The 18,650-nt window shown below is 43.2% G+C and overlaps 1 protein-coding gene across 6 annotated transcripts in view; it reads right to left on the bottom strand.

Moving 5' to 3' along the window:
• LOC120240623 (BEN domain-containing protein 5) overlaps positions 1-18,650 on the bottom strand; it is a 1,403,952-nt gene that overhangs the window by 59,409 nt on the left and 1,325,893 nt on the right. For all 6 annotated transcript variants that reach the window (XM_039245389.1, XM_039245392.1, XM_039245387.1 and 3 more), the window contains exon 10: positions 1,564-1,716. In XM_039245389.1, coding sequence (XP_039101320.1) covers positions 1,564-1,716 — 153 coding nt within the window. The remainder of the gene's footprint in view (positions 1-1,563; positions 1,717-18,650) is intronic.

Genomic DNA, 18,650 nt, shown 5'->3' with positions numbered 1-18,650 from the left:
TGTGCTGACTGCCAGCTCAGAGCCTGGAGCCTGTTTCAGTCTGTGACTCCCTCTCTCTCTGACCCTCCCCTGCTCACGCTGTCTCTCTCTGTCTCTCCTAGAAATAAATAAAACATTTTAAAAAACTTAAAAAAAAAAAAAAGAAAAGTAGAACGTCATATCTGAAAGGACCCTTGAAGTCTATACAGTGAAATCATTTTAATGTTGGGTACTGAGGATCAGAGAAGAGACAGGGATGGGTGAGGACAGGTTACCTTGACCCTGGTCTTGAGCTCCTAAGATGGTTGCAGTGCAGGAACACCATCAGGCAAGGCCAGAAATAAAGCTCCTAGACTGTGCCCCTTCTGTTTGCCCTGGAAACCTCACCCCTGTCAGGGTCTCTGAAGCCTGTGGCCCAGCCTCCCACAGCCTGCTCTGAAACTGGAGTGGTTTCAAAAAGCCTGGGGCTAGCCATCCTATAGATTCCTACAGAAACAAGCATGGCTGTTTCTGCCTCAGAGATGTAAATGGGGAGCCACCTGCTTTGATTCTACCACAAAATGCTGAGTAACTTTGCTGTAGATACTGAACTTCTCTGGGCCTTGGTAGGTGTCTCTGGGGTGTAAACAGGATACTGGGCCAGTTCCTTCCCAGATTTGGCATTCATAACTTCTGGAATTCAAAGCATCTTAGCTCATGGAGAATTCATCATCTCCACTAATGTCCAGGCCTGCAGTAATGGGCAGGGAAGTCTTCAGCTCATCAACTTCAAAAACTGCTATGACCTTTGTGGGCCTCTCACCCTCTAGCCATACGGATATAACAGGGCTCAGAGATTTAGTATCAGAACAAAGGAAAATGTGCAAAAACTCTCTCTCGTGTCCCCACACCACATGCTGATTCTACTCCTTATCCTCTCTCCTTGCCCTTTTCCAATATTGCTTCTTGCTGCATATTATTCTAGCCGCCAGTCCATGGCCGCCACAGTCTTCTCAGTGTGTGAGGTGGGTAGCAACAACCAGCCTCTGGGGTCTGCTGGGGTCCTTACGGTGGCAGACTCCTGCCGCCGATTACTGTGTTTGTCCTCCCAGGAAGCTGTGATGCAGGCAGGGCAGAACATTATCACCCACAAATTACTGACAAGGAAGCTGAGACCCGGGAAGGGTCATGGAGGGAGACAATGGGGGGCACATGTCACCTCCCCCGCAGCAGGTATGTTAGGCTCCTAGTAAATGGGCTGGTGAAAGTAGACCCTGGGGCAGGGTCTGGTCTGGCATGTGGTGGGGGCTTGGTGAGTTCCTTGTCTTGCTACTGCTGAGGTCAGACCAACTGAACAAAACATGCCAGCTGTTCAGAAAGACCACGTGCTGCCTTGGAGTCCCTCCTGGCTGGCGATGAGTTGCTTGAGGACGTCTGTGGGACTCTTTTTGCCTCTCTTTATCGCCCACACGGGGCCTGGCACAGAGCTGGTGGTCTGTGAATGTTAAACCCAACTGAAGTGAGTGAAGAGGAAGAGAGGTAAGCAATAGAAGGGTGGGGGCTAAGCAGGGGAGGGGCCGTGCTGAGAGAGAATCCTCGACTTACATAGGAGAAGTCCTCAGCATTCTGGCAGAGGAGCTTAGGGAAGATGGCCTGCCTCTGGAACCGTTCCTCATCTTCAAAGATGTTGCCGTACATGAAGCCATTCATCATGGTGGAGTGGGCGTGTATGTCAATATAAAACTCCAGGCTTGTTTTCTGTTGAGAGAAAGGATGACAAATGAGAAGTCTGGGGTCACAGAGCTTGCCTTAAAGGATCAGACACTAAATGTGGTGCGTGCAGGCATGCATGCATACACACGCGCGCGCACACACACACACTGCCTTCCGAGCTGGGGCTACATGTCAGCAGATTTTACAGCAGTCTGCAATGTGATTGGAGGGGCTGAGAGCTGTGAGGATCAATTTCTCCTCACCTTTAACACCGTCTGCCCCCAGGGTCTGAGAACACTATGGTCAGCATCCCTCTTCAGAATTCTGAAGAGGTGAGGGTTTTGTTGGGTTAAGTCTTGATGTTGCTTACCCAGAACAGTTAATACATTCATGACTAAAGGCATTAGCAGACTTTGTTTTTCTGATCAATGAGAAATACCTTTCGGGTAACATAATTGCATTTGTATTGGGCTTGCTTATGGTTTTGTCCCAAATGGGCCATTTCTAGCTGAGGGGGTCTGGGGTAGATCACGGCCCTACTCTGAGTCTCAGCTTTATTTGACAAATGGGTATTTTAATTCCAACCTCAGAGAAGTTATAGTGGGAACCCAAGACTGCAATAATAATTACTATCATTTACTGCATATTTAATGCATGCCAAGCACAATTCTGAGAGCTTTACGTATGACATATTAGTTAATTCTTTTATTTAACCTCATCAGATATTACCACACGTACTTCAAGAATATATAGTACGTGGGGGAAAAAAAAAACAGTACACACTATGCTTTGTAATCTGTAAAGATGATTTTGACCAGTCTTTCTCTGCTCTTCACATACACATATTTAAGGCAGTCCCTTGCTTGAAATGGTATTATTTGCTAGCATTTCTACTGAGGAGCTCCCTCAAGGTAGAGAGATGTGTCTAAAGAGCCCAGTGTGTGGACATGAAGGATAATACTCAGGCACTGCATGCAGGACCACTGACAGGCAACCCTGGAGAGATTGTTCTAGACACCAGGATGGACTGGGAAGAAGTGGGGAATTTTTTGGCCCATAAATCTTCCATGTTCCTTAAATCTGACCTTCTCTTCCTAGATATCAGCACAATTTATACCTGATAGTCCTTTCTGAGAGTAGCAGAGGCTCCAAGTGTGAAAGAGACTTGTCCAACTTGGCATAAATGAGACTAAAAAAGTCCAGCTCTCCTGACCCCTGGTGCAGTTAACTTATCACCATCAATGGCCAGCTCTAGAAACAGCCACAGCGAAACCTGGCCATCTTTCCATCCCCTTTCTAATGTGCGATCCTGGGAAAGAAAGTCCGTGCTTAGAAGAGCTCTCTCTCCTTGGGACACTTTCAAACGAAGTTACCACCAAATGAAAACCATGTTGCTTCTAGAATGTGGGCCTGATGACTGTCATTTCATTTGCCTCAGAGTTGGAGTGAAAAATTATGTCTTGCTGAGCTCCCAACTCTCTGGGTAGCATAAGCTGTCTTCTGAGAGCTACAAGATGCACTGCTCTGTGTGATATTAAACTCATCATTTTCAGCTTTGGAGGTGGAATACACAATGATTCAACAGGAGCCCTATAAAAGTCATCTTCACAATTTTATTTTCTTCAATTGTCTGTCTTTTCCTCTGAGCTTCTGATGAGTTGCAGAGGAGAGGAGGAGGTAGAGGGATGACTTAAGAAATGTGTACAGAGAGGCTGCAGTTTATATCTCTGGACACCCGAGCTGGAGAGGGCCTAGGACACCAGCTGCTCTGACCTTGCCCAGCTCGGCCCTGTGTGGGGAGCTTGCTTTTGTAGGGCTGGCCAGCGAGTTAGCGGAGGAGTAAGAATTAGAATCTGGTTCTTCTGATAACATTCTGGGGTGCCTTCCACTGCCCTATTCTGACACCTGGCACCTAATGTGATTTCGCTTTAAATAACCGGTGTATTCTATTGATTGATTTACATCAAATCAATAGAATTTCAAAAGTCAAAAAGATATGAAAGAGTTTATAGGAAGAAGCCTTCAGATTGCCCCTACGAGTCTCCAGGCACCTGGATTCACTCCCCAAAGACGATTCATGTTGGTGGGTTCATATGCTTTTAGAGATACTTTGCGCACAAATAAGAAAATATCCACCACCCCCCTCACCATCCCCAATACACACACACGGTAACATGCTAAACACACTATTCAGATCTCTTAATATGTCTTGGGTGTAGTTTTTTCTCAGTACATAAACAATTACTTCATTCATTTTAACAGTCCTATGTAAACTATTCAGCCAGCCTCCTATGGGCAGACATTTAAATTATTTCCAACTATTCCCTGTTACCAACAATGTCTTAGTGGTTTGCTCTGTAGATATGCCAGCTCACATATGTAGAATTATATGTAGGATAAATTTCAAGAAGTGGAATTTCTGGTCCTCTGTGCATTTGCAATTCTGATCAATACTGACAGACTGACCTCCTCAGAAGGACCAGTTTACACCCTTAGCAAAATAGTAAATGTCTCTTTTGCGGGGTGCCTGGGTGGCTCAGTTGGTTAAGCATCCGACTTTGGCTTAGGTCATGATCTCATGGTTCGTGGGTTTGAGCCCTGTGTCAGGCTCTGTGCTGACAGCTAGCTCAGAGCCTGGAGTCTGTTTTGGATTCTGTGTCTCCCTCCTTCTCTGACCCTCCCCTGCTCACACTGTCTCTCTCTCTCAGAAATAAATAAAAAACATTAAAAAAAATTTTTTTAATGTCTCTTTTGCAATTACGTTGACAACATGGTGGAATGAAACTTTTTGATATTCGTCAATTTGGTGGGGGAAGAATGATATTGAAGATTAGCTTGAATCTGAATTTCTCTTAGTATAATTCTCTTTTATTACACGGTTAAGTGTCTTTTCATATGTTTATGAACTATTTGCATTTTATTTTCCTTGAATTGTCTGTTAATTTTATCTGCCCATTTTGAAAGCTGGATTGTTGGCTTTTATGCATAGTATAAAAATATTTTTGCTCAGTTTGTCATTGTTCTTTGACTTTATTTCTACTAGTACTTTTTTTCCATGCAGAGGTTTTTAAATGCTATTTTTATACAGATTTATTAATCTTTTGTGGTTTCTGGGCTGAATTCTTTCATTGTTTCTTCCTATTATTTTTATTGTTCTACTTTTTATAGTTAAAAATTTCATTTCAATTTTGATTTATGTGGATGTAAGCTGTGAGGTAAGATGACACTTTAGTGTCCCACACTATTTATGAAATCGTGTATCTCTTCTCCACTGACTTGAAAAGCCATCTTTACCATATACATTTTTTTGTACGTATTTGGGTTTATTTTTGGACTTTTCATTCTGATCTAACCACTTCTCTATTCAGTATGACACAGCTTTAATTATGTTAAGTTTATAATGTATCATTTCATTTATACGTTTAAGTGTAGTTATCATCTGTCACCATGCAACACTATTACAATACCATTGACTATATTCTCTATGCGGTAACTTTCCTCTTCACTATTTATTCATTCCATGACTGGAATATGGTATCTCCCACTCCCGTTCCCTCATTTGGCTCATCCTCTGCCCCTGGAAAGCACTAGGTTGTTCTCTATATTCATGGGTCTGTTTCTGGGGGTTTTTCTGTTTGTTTTAATTTTTAGATTCCATATATAAAGTAAAATCATGTGGTATGATCTCTGTCTGACTTATTTCACTTACATAACACCCTCTAGGTCTACCCATGTTAACACAAATATCAAGATCTCAAGATCTCATTCCTTTTTATGGCTAAGAAATATGCCATTTTATATATATATATATATGGTGTGTATATGTGTGTGTATGTGTGTGTGTGTGTGTGTGTGTTTGTCAATCTTTATTCATTTATTGATGGACACTTGGGCTGCTTCCATACCTTGGCTATTGTAAATAATTCTGCAATAAACACAGAGGTGTATGTATCTTTTCAAATTAGTGCTTTATAATGCATTTTAATATTTAATATTTGAAGGGCTATAATTGCCTCATTATGCCTCTTTTCCCAAATTTTCCTTATTGTCTTGCATATTTTTCTATATGATTATAATTAGCTTGTTTAGTTTTTTCTCCCCAAACCCTGTCAATATTCTTGGTATTTGAGAAAAATATTCTTGATAATATAATCATAGGATTTTTGTATTACCATAGGAAGAACTGACTCTTATGACTTGGAGCCTTCTAATCTAAGAATATGTTTTGACTTTACATTTATTTAAATTTTCTCTTGGGTACAGTAGGAAATTTTTAAAGTTCTTATTTTTGTTTTCATACAGACCCTGAACATATCTTTTTGATGCCAAGGCATTCTCACTTGCTGCTGGAAATATGATGCTTTCTTCCATTAAATCTTCTAACTAATGGTTCTTTATAAAGGCTCTTATTCTTGACATATTAAATTCATACCCAATACCTCACTAATTCTATTATTATTTGCAGTAATTTGTCATTGATTTTCTTGGATTTTCATTTGCTTATTCTCCACATAATCACTGGGTGCCTACAATGTGTCAGACAGTATTCTAGGCATTCCGATGTGCACCAGGGAGTGTGCTGGGTACTAGGGATAGAGCAACGAACACAACAGAAAATTCCTGAGCTCAAAGAGTTTATATTCTTTGGGGAGATAAAGGGAATCAACCAATCAATTAATAAATATACCGGATGTCAGGAGGCATTAGGGTCATGGAGACAAGCAGAGTAAAGAAATGGAATAAAGGTTCTTGAAAACTAGCAACATGAATGGAGCAGGACAGGTAGGCTTGAGGCCATCAGTTGAAAGAGTCTTCCAGGTAGAAGGAGAAGTCAGTGCAATATGCCATACAATGTGACATGCCCATGGCATGCTCGAGGAGCATCAAGGAGGTGAGGATGCATGGAAAGAGGGAATGAAGAAAGGGAACATACTTCCCAAGTGTGTCAACTTATTACTTATACGTAGGAGTTCTATCTCCTTTTCCTCCTTGTTTTTATGCTTCTTGTTTCTTTTTCATGTACTACATTGGGTAGCACTTCCAAAACAATGTTAAAGGATTAGTTCTAAGACCACTTCCCACTCTGAGATTCTACAGGCTAGAACTAGAGTTAAAAAAAAAAAAAAAGCCTAGGAAATTTATCTGAATAGGGGTCTAAGTTTGAAGTCTTAGTTCTTTTTCCTCTCCACTGCACATATCCACGACTTTGTTGGGAATGCCAAAGACCACAAATACTAATTCCAGCCATGTCCTTATTATGTTCTCTACCTAAACTGACTTTATGGATTCGTGTTGGCCCCATTAGATGGAACATGGAAGGCAGGAACAGGGCTTCTACACAATCTGTGATCATGAAGAAGTGGCAACTCCTTCACTGTACCTCAATTTCCTTATTTTATTTTTAATTTTTTAATGTTTATTTATTTTTGAGAGAGAGAGAGAGCTAGTGAGCATGGGAGAGGCAGAGAGACAGGGAGACACAGGCTCCAAGCTCTGAGCTGTCAGCACAGAGACTGACAAGGTGTTTGAACTCACAAACTGTGAGATTATGACCTGAGCTGAAGTTGGATGCTTAACTGACTGAGCCACCCACGTGCCCCTCAGTTTTTATATTTTAAAAGTGGTTGTTGGATGAGACAGAGGAGCTATGACTTTCTTAAACTGGTCATGATTTCTTCTTGTCCTCAGTTAAAATAAATCTCTTATTCTTCTCCAAACAGCTGCTTGCTTGGGCTTGGGTTTCAGTACTTGTTATTCTATACCTAATCTGGCTGATAAATATGTCTGTGTGTCTGTGAGGACAGGGATCACATTGGATCCAAGTCTCATCACCTTTACCTGTTCAGCTACAATGGCTTCTTATTTGGTTCCCTTGCTATTCAGAATGAGTTGTTTTTTTTTTTATGATTTATTTATTTATTTCTGAGAGAGAGAGAGAGGCAGCGTGAGCAGGGGAGGGTCAGAGACAGAGGGAGACACAGAATCTGAAGCAGGCTCCAGGCTCTGAGCTGTCAGCACAGAGCCCGACGCGGGGCTCGAACCCACAAACTGTGAGGTCATGACCTGAGCTGAAGTCGGACGCTTAACCGACTGAGCCACCCAGGCGCCCCTGGAATGAGCTTTTAAAATGCAAACAAACCATGTCACTTCCCTAGTTAAAACTGTTCTGTATTTTGGGGTACCTGGGTAGCTTAGTCGATTAAGCATCTGACTCTTGATTTTGGCTCAGGTCATGATCTCACAGTTCATGAGATTGAGCCCCGCGTTGGGTTCTGAGCTGACAGTGTGGAGCCTGCTTGGTATTCTCTCTCTCCCTCTGTCTCTGCTCCTGAAATTGGGGATTGCTTATTATAGCAGCTAATATTATAAAATCTGAATTCAGGGGTACCTGGGTGGTTTAGTGGGTTAAGCATCTGACTTTGGCTCAGGTCATGATCTCATGGTTTGTGGGTTTGAGCCCTGTGTCAGGCTCTGTGCTGACAGCTCAGAGTCTGGAGCCTGCTTTGGATTCTATGTCTCCCTCTGTCTCTGTCCCTCCCCCACTTGTGTGCACGTGCTCTCTCTCTTTCTCTCTCAAAAATAAATAAACATTAAAAAATAAAAATAAAATCTCAATTCAAATAGCCTATTTTATTCCTCAGGATAGGGTAACAGCCTTCTCTGTGCTCTTGTAATTCAAGGTTCAGCACTCTCTCTCTCTGTCTCTCTGTCTCTCTCTCTCTCATGGCACTTACCATGTGGCATATAAATGCTTTGTTTATTCCCATCTCCCATTCAGGGCAGGGACCATACGTTGTTGGTGTTTTTAATCCACAGGACTAGAGCAAGACCTGGTGTATGGTAGGTTATCATTAAAGGTTTGGCAAAGGAATGAATAGAAAATAAAGTGATGGAATAACAAGTGAATTATATGGCCAAACAGGTGCATCTTAAGTTTTTCCCAGCAGTCAAATGAGGTACCTTTCTATGGCCAAGCCAGAGCACGGGGTGTGTTGCTAATATGGGGCCCTTAATTACAATCTGGGACTGCGATTAGAAGTGAAAGAAAGCATCTCTGTTCTTTCCTTCCAAACTTAAGAACCTTAATTAAAACCAAGTGATGAAGGGCCGTCCCCTTGCCAGCAGCCAACAGCTCATCCTGCTATCAGGGGCCTGAAGAGTAAATTAAAATCAGTGCCAATAAAATTAAAACTACCTTAGGGCATATTTGCAACATAATTTAGTGTGGAGTTTGCTTCCTCCCAGACACCAGGGAGGAAATGGTTTGTTTTCACCCCCGCTACATTCTGAGCTGCTTCCCTCCTTCTCACATCTGAGCTTGGTGTCGTGGTGTAGGGCGGACTCCTTCACATTTGGACAGCTCTTCAGCGTTTATCGCATCTTCAACCCAGTGAAGGAAGGGAAATCCGGCTTGGGAAGGGCAGCAGGGATTCTCTCAGGTTTGGTGAGTGGAAAGGAACTGAAGCTTCGCAGGGATAAAGACAAGTGGGAAGGGTGAGCTGCTTTGTTATCCCTTCTTACGGAGGAGGGGTGAAGCTCAAAGAGCATAAGTAGCCTGCCCCGCATTATGCAGCAGGAAGAGGCAGAGCAGGGACCTGGTTACTAGCTGGTGCCCTGCATCCTCTGTGCTCTCGGGGGCTTACAGTCTAGCAAGGCAGTCGCCCTGATCTCAGGAGGGCAAGCCCTACACAGTTTTCTTTATCCCTGAGCTGAGGGGCTGGGAGGTCTGAGGACTGATCCTTGCAGGCTCAGCCTCTCAACAGCAATGGGAGGGTGGGTGGAGGAGCCAGCAGCATTGGAGAACTTCCAGATGGCTTCCTCACTGTGCCCCAGGGAGCTGTGTCTCCAAGGGCCTCAGGCAAAAAAAAAAAAAAAAAAAAAAAAAAAAAAACCCCAAACCCCAAAAAAAAAAAAAAAAAACACCCCAAACCCCAAACCAACAAACAAAAAACACCCCAAATCTAATCTTTTTATTATCAACTAAAGTGTTTCCTTGTGTTTTTTTTTTTAAGTCAAAGTAGGAAAAAAAATTAGCACAATAAATATGAAGCTAAAGGAAAATAAAGAAGTTAAAGCGGATGTTTATTGAAGTCAGGGTGCATGTCCTAAGGCAGGAAGAAGAATTTTTCAGAAAAACTGAGAACCCTTTCTTTAAAAACAACTGAGCAAATCAAACAAACAAAAACAATGTCGCTCTGCTTTGTCATGTAGCATCTAGATCTCTGACGTGGCACAGTTAAGGCTTCTCTGCTCAGGGACACCCTGAGTATGGCTGGACAGGGCTTATGGTCACAAAAACAGGATATGGTGAATCAATGGGGGCAATACGAAGAACAAGCGTGGGATACCCAGAGAGCTAGCCTAGGGGAGCAGGGGGATGGGCCCTGGTACTTCATCTGCTGTCTTTCCCCATCTTCCGCTCTAGCCTTACCTGCAACTTCCCCAGCACACATATTCTCCTCTGGGCCTCTGTGTCTGCCATTCCTGTAGGTGGAAATGCCTATCCCTTCCATCTTTCCCCCCTATAACAGCTTGCTCATCCTTCACTACTGGGCCCAATGGTTCTGGGTCCAGGAGGCCTTCTTTGACTCTCTCAGGGATAGCAGCTCTCTTTTCTGGACTCCCATAGATTTTTAAAATATCTCTCTGACAAAGTATTTATCATCCAGTTCTTTCGTTCGTTCGTTCATTCATTCATTCATTCATATGACAAATATTTGTTATGAACTTACTGCTTCTAGGACCCAGAGTTGAACATAACATACAAGGTCCCTGCCTTCAGGGAGCTAATGGGGATGGAGACCATGAACAGCAACTAAGCAAGGTGATCCCAGATTTGTAATATGTGCTAGGATGCACTAAGGGGAGCCGCAGGATGGCGAATACCCAAGGGGATGGTGACTGGGTCTACTTTAGATGGTGTGATCAGGAAGGGCCTCTGACATGGGAGCTGAGCCTTGAAGGATAAGAATGAGCCATTCAAAGAATGAGCAAATAAGGATCTGCAAGCAGGGACACGTGTGGCACTTCCAAAGACCAGAGGGATTGCTCACGGAGGAATTGCTCACTGAAGGTGAGCCTTAAGAGGTTCATAGGGTGCAGCTCACACAGAGCCTTGTAGCCTGGGGTCAGAGTTTGGAGCTTATCCTATGTATGGTGAAAGGCCATTTTAACAGGGAATGTCTTAAAAGAATTCCCTTGCCTGTCATGCAGGTAACGGATTTTAGGGACATGAGTGGAAGTCGTTGAACAGCTCCCCCCAGAGATCATAGGAGCTTAAAGGAGTGTGGACCAGTCATGATGAAAAGAGAAGGGCATATTTGAACAATGTTTTGGCCTCACCTCCATAGGACCTGTGCATGGACTGTATGCAGGAAGAATCAAAGACAGACTGAGGGTTTGTGACTTGAGCAACTGACAGATGGAGAAGGCTGGGACAGAGAGCAGCTGGGATGGTTGTCAGAGATATCTCTGTAGTTCAAAGCAGCCATTGGACACCAGACTGGTCATATAGAGTAGGCAGTTACACATATGACCCTGGAGACATCAACATAGGCCTGGTTAGCACAGCGGTATCTCTAGGGCCCTCTAAAGCTGAGAGTTTAGGTAGAGGACGAAGTGAAGGAGACTATGGACTCACAGGGAAATAGGAGGGAACATGGACAGTGTGGTTTCATGAAAACCAAGAGCAAAAAAAAAAAAAGTTTTAAGAAGAAGGGAATCGTTTGTAAAGAAGCCAATAAGGTCTAAGACCATGCCTGGTTCACCCCTGTATCCCCAGGGTGTATCGTAGGGCTCAGCACACATTAGGTACTCGGGGGACATTTGCTGATTGACTAAGTGCATCATGAATGAACCAGGTATCCTGGCCTCAGAGAAACAGGCAGGGGTAGAGGCATGGTATTAGGAGTTTTAGGGCCTAGATCCCAACTCAAGGAAGTATGGAAGGAAGATAGTAATAATAACACAGTGCTTACCACCACCCATTTACTCTTCTCACATCCCCCTCAGATGGAAACATCATTTACAAATGAGGAAGTTTATGAAGATCAAAGTTTAGGTAACATGCAAGGGAACCTCCAGATTACACAGTGGTAACTGGCAGAACCCGAGCTGTCTGGCTATGCAGTCCATGCTCTTAACCATGACATCATCAAAAGCAATTGACATTTACTGAGTGGTTCCTATGTGTGGTCTTGTAATAATTCTGGTAACAATCCTATGAGTTAAGTACTATTATAATTGCAGGAGGAAAATGAGGCAAAATGCTTGCAAGTGGCAGGGTTGAGATTCAAACTCAAGTCTTTCTGACCCTAGGGCTAAGCTCTTCATCTCTAAGCTACTTAGAAAGGCCTAGCCTCTCCATCTGAGGCCTCTTTCAGGACAAAGGATATTTGTGAGTCATGCGTAGGTGTAGGGAAAAATCACCAGTAACAGCAAGATGAAGAGTAAAAACATTTTCCTACTTCCAATTTGTCTCTTACAATTCTACGTAAGATCTGCATGTAAACAGGGGCATTTCTGCATCTCCTCCTTCTAGTGACCCAGGAGGAAGCCTTCCTCTGCTTCTACCTCCCCTCCACCTTTGCCCTAAAAAAGGGAGAGAGACCAGAGGCTTCCTATTCCCCTAGCAGTGACTGGTGAACCCAACATTGATCATGACGATGATGACGACAGAAGAAGTGCAGTCATGGAGTAGGGTGGTTTTGGGTTCAGTAGACTTGGCTTTACGTGTCACCTTAGTCATGGGTGAGCTTTACTTTTCCTCTCTGAGCCTCAGTTTCCTTGACTAAAAAGTTAGAATAATAATCAAAGCCTCACAAGATTGTCATGAAGTTAAATGAGGTACGTGGTTTTGTGCCTAGCAAAGGGTCTGCAGTTTATGCAGTTTTAATACATTTTTTTTCAATTACACAGTGATAGATGCTATGTGGAGGTGCTGTGCATGGCACCACAGATATGGACCTCCTTGAGCTCAAAACCTTGCAAGGAAGATGGAGATTTTAAAACTAACTATGTACACAATAGAAGATTTGAAGAGACATGCCGGGGTTATAAGAACACAGAGGTGAGCAGTGGTTGGGGACCCAGCTTACATAAAGTAAATTTCTTTCCTGTTCAATGGGATGTCTATTGACAATAACAATTGTCTTACACATTTGTAGAGTTTATAAACCATTCTCACACCAATTGGCTCATGTGATTCACTCGACAATCCACTGAAGTAAACGGGAGCTTAGTTTCTCAGAAGAATCTCAGAGACAGGCTTCTCAATATCTCACAGCAAAAAAGGATTCTAAGTTACATCTCACTGTGGCCAAAGCCTTTGCTTGCTCCTTGCCCTTGGGGGTCACTCCAGGTGCTCACTCCCACATCAGGAGTGGACATAGATACAAGTGGAAAAGCCAGACCTCCCTGCAGAAAGCCCCGGTCTGAGCAGAAAGACACACTAAGAAGAGAATGGAGATAAAACATGTAAGCTTGTGAGAGCTGAGGGACATTTTAATTTCATAATTAAAAGTTAATGTTGCTTCATTATAAATCAAAGGCTGATGAAACTAGGGCAGCCCCAGGAACATGTTAGGAACTTAATAAATATGTGTGGCCTGAATGCTTGGAGACGACTCCTGTAGAAGGTTGTTAGCTGATCCAGAGAGATAAAAATATATGTCTAATCACTGAGCAGGGGTTTGGTAAGTCGTCAGTAAATCTTAGTTCTTTCCTTCCCAAGAAACTCATCTTGGCTCTCCTACTAACCTGCTCTGTGACCCTAGAGGAATTTCTTTCCCTCTCTTCAATTTCCCCATTTAGAGAATGGATTTGGTGACTTTTCATGGCCCATTATGCCCTGAGAGTCTTATATCTTTCAATTGTCTGATCTTTCTGTTTTGCACTGTTTTTTTTTGTTTTTTGTCTTTTTTCTTCTCCTTCCTTTGGCCTCTGAGGACAGATTCTGCCAGAGTTTCCTACCTTATCTCCTTTGAGAGCTGAGTACATGGTCCTTTTCCTTGGCATGGCACTGTGGTGAGAACCTACTATAAAATCGAAGTTCAGTGATTTCCCCATTTGAATGAAGTCTTCCCCTTTGGCAGGGTAGGCATTACTGTTTTTCAAAGAATTGTTCAGGGGTGCCAGAATTTGTACTGTAATTATGTGCTTTATCCTGGAGAAAAATAAGGTGGTTCCTGGCTTCTTTATTCAGTGTGGGTGGCTGGGGTCAGGGGGAGAAAGGTGTAGACAGAGATCCTGTATTTGTTCCTCTGTCCCTTCTCCCCTTCTCTCATCTTGCCCCTCTTTTGTCTCTCTCTTCATCCCTTCTCTCCTTTGGTCCCCCTTCCCACCTCTCCCTTTCTGTAGTGTAGTGGGGAGAATACAGGCAAGGGAACAAACATCAGCCTTTCCTTCAGGGACTCTGAGAGAGGCACGTGGAGATGGGGTGAATGTACAGCTGAAGGAGCCATCAATTTATAGGGTGGTTGGGAAAGCCCGTGTAGAGGTGGCCATTGAGCAAGGTATTGAAAGACAAGAAGGTGTTCACCAAGTGGATGAAAAGGAAAGAGTTCCCAGTGGGAGGAAAGAAATTTTAGACAAAGGGAGCTGTGTGAGCAAAACTCACAGGACCGCAAACCACGCGGCACATTAAGGGACCTATAATGCATTTGGCATGATTCAAGAGTATGGTGAAGAGTTTTCCTTGGACCCATGGAAGGCCTTGTAAGCCACTAAGGACTTTTCCTACAAACCAGATATTATAGAGAAGTATTTTATGAAAGTATAACATGATTATGTTTGCACTGCATTCTAGAAAGATTTTTCGAGAGGCTTTGTTGAGGAAGCCTAAGAGGTTATAAGACTCAAAATCATGTGGAATAGTTAGGACATTTATGTTATAGTCTAAGTGGGAACTGATTGAAAAATGATAAGGTTCTGAATTCAAGCAGGGCCAGGGAGGAAGAGAAGGGTACGTATTTGAAACCTATTATAAAATAAGACTTACAGTGCTGGACACGGGACCTAAATTTGGACAGATGCCCAGGTTTATGGCTTCGGTGGCTGAGTGGAAGGTGGGGCCATTCCCTGAGATGGGGGCTGCCATCATCTTCTCAGTGTGATGGATGTTTGCCTCCTAGGTACTTGTCTCCAGTTAGAGGAGGATGCTGTCAAAGGGTCTATGGTCTTGGATTATGACATTTTGATACAAATGAATTGATTTTTCCCTAAGCATGGCTATTTGAGCAAAATAAACATTTCTCCATGTAATCTATGCGTTTCCTATAAAAAATGGAGTTCCTTATCAATATGGTTAAACATAGCATTGTTCATTTTCATAGGATACAAAATCAGAATAAGAGCTTTTTTAAACAAACAAACACCTATGGGCACCTGGTGGCTCAGTCAGTTAAGTGTCTGACTTCAGCTCAGGTCATGACCTCATGGTTCATGAGTTTGAGGCCCGTGTCTGGCTCTGTTCTGACAGCTTGGAGACTGGAACCTGCTTTGCATTCTGTGTCTCCCTCTTTGTCCCTCCCCTGCTTGTGCTCTGTCTCTCTCTCAAAAAAAAAAAAAAAAAAAAAAACAGCAAAAAATATTTTAAAAATAATAAATACAATTATTTTTAAAAAACCAAACACCTAAATACACATATTCAAACACTTGGGTGACCCACATGGGATGAGGGCATGGGTGTTCTCAAGCCATTCCTTTGCTATAGGTTTTCGTTACCTCTGAACAGAAGATTTTGATTGTTATGGACCACATCACTCAGCCAGAGAGCAGCAAGGAGGCAGGGGGCAGTTTGAGAGTCAAGCAAGGGTTGGACAAGGAGATGTGGGGAACAAACCAGGCTTTATCTCCTGGTTTGAAGGCAAATGCAGGCTCCTTCACTTACATCTACATCCACATGAAAAGCCTTGATTAAAATCACGTAGAATTAGTTTATGGCTTCTCTGGTTCTTGAATGGTCTGGAGTTTTGCTGGGTGAATCCTTTCTTTTGACACATGAAATACTATACGAGTGACATAACTTGTTTATAGTCATTGGCTCATTTTGTCTCATTGTCTCATCCTCATTTTACAGATGGAACATACTGCTTGAGATTATAGAGTCAAGGACAAAACCCACACCTCCTGGCCACAGTACAAGTTACTCTGCTATATCGTTCTGCATTGATCCCCTAATTTTAGGCTCTTAGGGGAGTCCAAAGGGTGAATTAACACAAGGCATAGAATGTATCTCGGTATATGAGTATCAGATCCTCGATGACCTGCCCCCATCTCCAGCCTCATTTCCTGACATCTGCTAACAGCCATCCAATGCTTTCACCATGCCAAACTGGCAGCTTCCAGACCATGCCATGCTCTTCTGTGCCTTTCAATGTTTGCTTATGCTGTTCCTCCAGCTGAGAAGGCCTTGCTCTATGTAGCCACTCTTCAGGGCCCAATACAAGCTTCTCTTTTCCTGTAGAGACTTCATTAACCCATCTGCATATGCTTGACCATGTCCTCTTTCATTGACATCTCACACGGCCCTACATTTTTATTATATTCATCTCATGACGTCATTCTTATGGCGGTGTGTGCCTATGTCGTTCACTGGGCCAGGCAGTGGTCGAGATCGGAAATCTCTCTACCTCCAACCAGCACAGTGCCTGGCACACAGTAAGTGGCTGAGGAAATCCTTACTGAATGAGTAGATGGTTGAATTAATGATAGAGAAGAAAACATTCCTGAGCAGAGACCACCCCCACCCTTGATCTTCTGGAAGAACTGCCTTTGTAGAACAGGGAGCTAAAAGGGCAGGTGTCAAAGGGATACAATGGATAAAACATTCTTCCCTGTTCTCTCTGGTTCCTTCCCTTTTTATTTTTCTTCTTGCTATTGGAACAAAAATAAAGAGTACATCATAAGCAAAGCTGTATTTTCTGTTTATTGCCACCAGGTTAATAACAGTAATGGTGCGGGAAGAAAATGAGGTGTTATGTAAAATCCTGCATTGCAGATTTTGCTGCTGATGTAAAGAACTCAATAAAGTGTAACACTTTAATCATAGAGATAAAAATCACACAGCAGCTTTCCCACAGGCTCCCAGAGCCCAAGACAAAATAGTTGTGGGGAAATGAGAGATGAGAGAAGAATATTATCAGGCATCGGAAAAATTATGTTTGGGCTTTTGTGTGTGTTTTTTTCCTTCAGCTCTAAAAAATGGAATAAGATTTTTCTATCTTCTTCTAAGACATCTTGTATGAATTTCTGTATTCTCTGGAGGCCATGCTCAGATTTCTGGGGGAAGAGTTGTTCATTCTTTGTAAAAATTGATTTGTTTAGGGATAACTGAATTCTTGCCTTTTAGGTTGGGGATTTGGTGGCCTTTAAGAAAACAGAGGCTGTCTCTAAAGAATGAAAGGATGATTGGGATGGAGGCAAGCAGGTTGGTGATAGTAAAATCTCTATTTTTATGATGGTTCTGTAATGCAGAGAAAAGATCATAGCGGTGGACGGAAGCTCTTGTTAGGGTACTCAGCCAGCCTTCTGAAAATGACCTTGCCTCTATGCCCCTGTTTTATCCTTCTTCAAACAAGGACTCTCACGAGATGCAAAGAACACTCTAAAGGTCATTCCAGCTCTGACATTTAACTATCTGTGAGGCTCTGGGCAAGGAGGCCACCAGCTCGGCTTACTCACATTGGCTGTTGTGGTTCAGAACTCCTGCGTAGCCACCCAGCTGACCTGTTTGCACTCCAGTGCCTCCTTCCCTCCCTTAGCATCCAGATCCACTCTCTATCCTGCAGCCAGAATGATCAATTTATAATGAGGGAAAATGAGACATACATCCTGGAGGGAGACTGGATGAGAGCCAGTAGGCAGACCATCAGGCGGGAGCATGCCTAGAGCGGCCACTGAAGAGCAAGGCAGCCAGTGTCCCCGAAGAAGAGTGAGTAGAGTCGTGGGAGACATGCAGGCAGATAATGGAGGGCCAGGTCAAGTGGGTCTCACAGGCCACTGAAAGGGTTTCACTGCCCCTCCCCCCCCAGGTGCAATTCCTGAGTGTCACTGGAGGCAACGGGACCGTAGCTGATGTCTGCAGACAGGCGACACCGCTATGAGGCAGCGTGAGCAGAAGTCATGAAAAGAGAAGAGTTTTGGAATTGGAGATCTAGGCTCAAATCCTGAATTGGCTGTGTGACATTGAAGGAGTTTTTTCATTTCTCCAAGTCTGTTTCCCCTTGTCAGCAACAGGAGGTGATGATAAGGCCACTTCTCTCACAGGACTGACCTGGGCTAAATGAGTTAGTGTGTGTCCAAGTGCCTCAAATGCAGTAGGTGCTCAGTAATTTTTTTCATCCCACTGTAATTACTTCAGGTGATACTACAGTGTTCCAGGGCTGCACTGTCTAATTCAGCAGTCACATGTGACTCTTTCAATTTAAAATCACTTAAATTAACTTAAAAAGAAGTAAGTTTTGTGGTGCCTGGGTGGCTTAGTCGGTTAAGTGTCTGACTTTCACTTAGGTCATGATCTCATGGTTCGTGGGTTCGAGCCCCGCGTTGGCCTCTGTGCTGACTGCCAGCTCAGAGCCTGGAGCCTGTTTCAGTCTGTGACTCCCTCTCTCTCTGACCCTCCCCTGCTCACGCTGTCTCTCTCTGTCTCTCCTAGAAATAAATAAAACATTAAAAAAACAAAAAAGAAGTAAGTTTCTCAGCCGCACTACTCACACTGCAAGTGCTCAATGGCCACATGTGGCCAGTAGCTAGTGTCTGTGGACAGTGCAGAAGAACACGGTCATCATCTTGGAAAGTTCCACTGAGTGGCACTATGTTAGAATCTTAGCAGTCATAAGTGGTGCATTAGAATTCAAAACATGTATCCATATACAACTACACTTGCACAAACATGTCTGATTTCATACACACAAAACATACACATATACACAACCACAAACACAGGGTGTGTAAGTTAGCAACAATATGTTTCATCACTA

This window comes from Hyaena hyaena, unplaced genomic scaffold (genome assembly GCF_003009895.1).
Source record: "Hyaena hyaena isolate Hyena2069 unplaced genomic scaffold, ASM300989v1 scaffold_257, whole genome shotgun sequence".
Lineage (NCBI taxonomy): Eukaryota > Metazoa > Chordata > Mammalia > Carnivora > Hyaenidae > Hyaena > Hyaena hyaena.
This window is presented reverse-complemented; position numbering and strand designations above follow the sequence as displayed.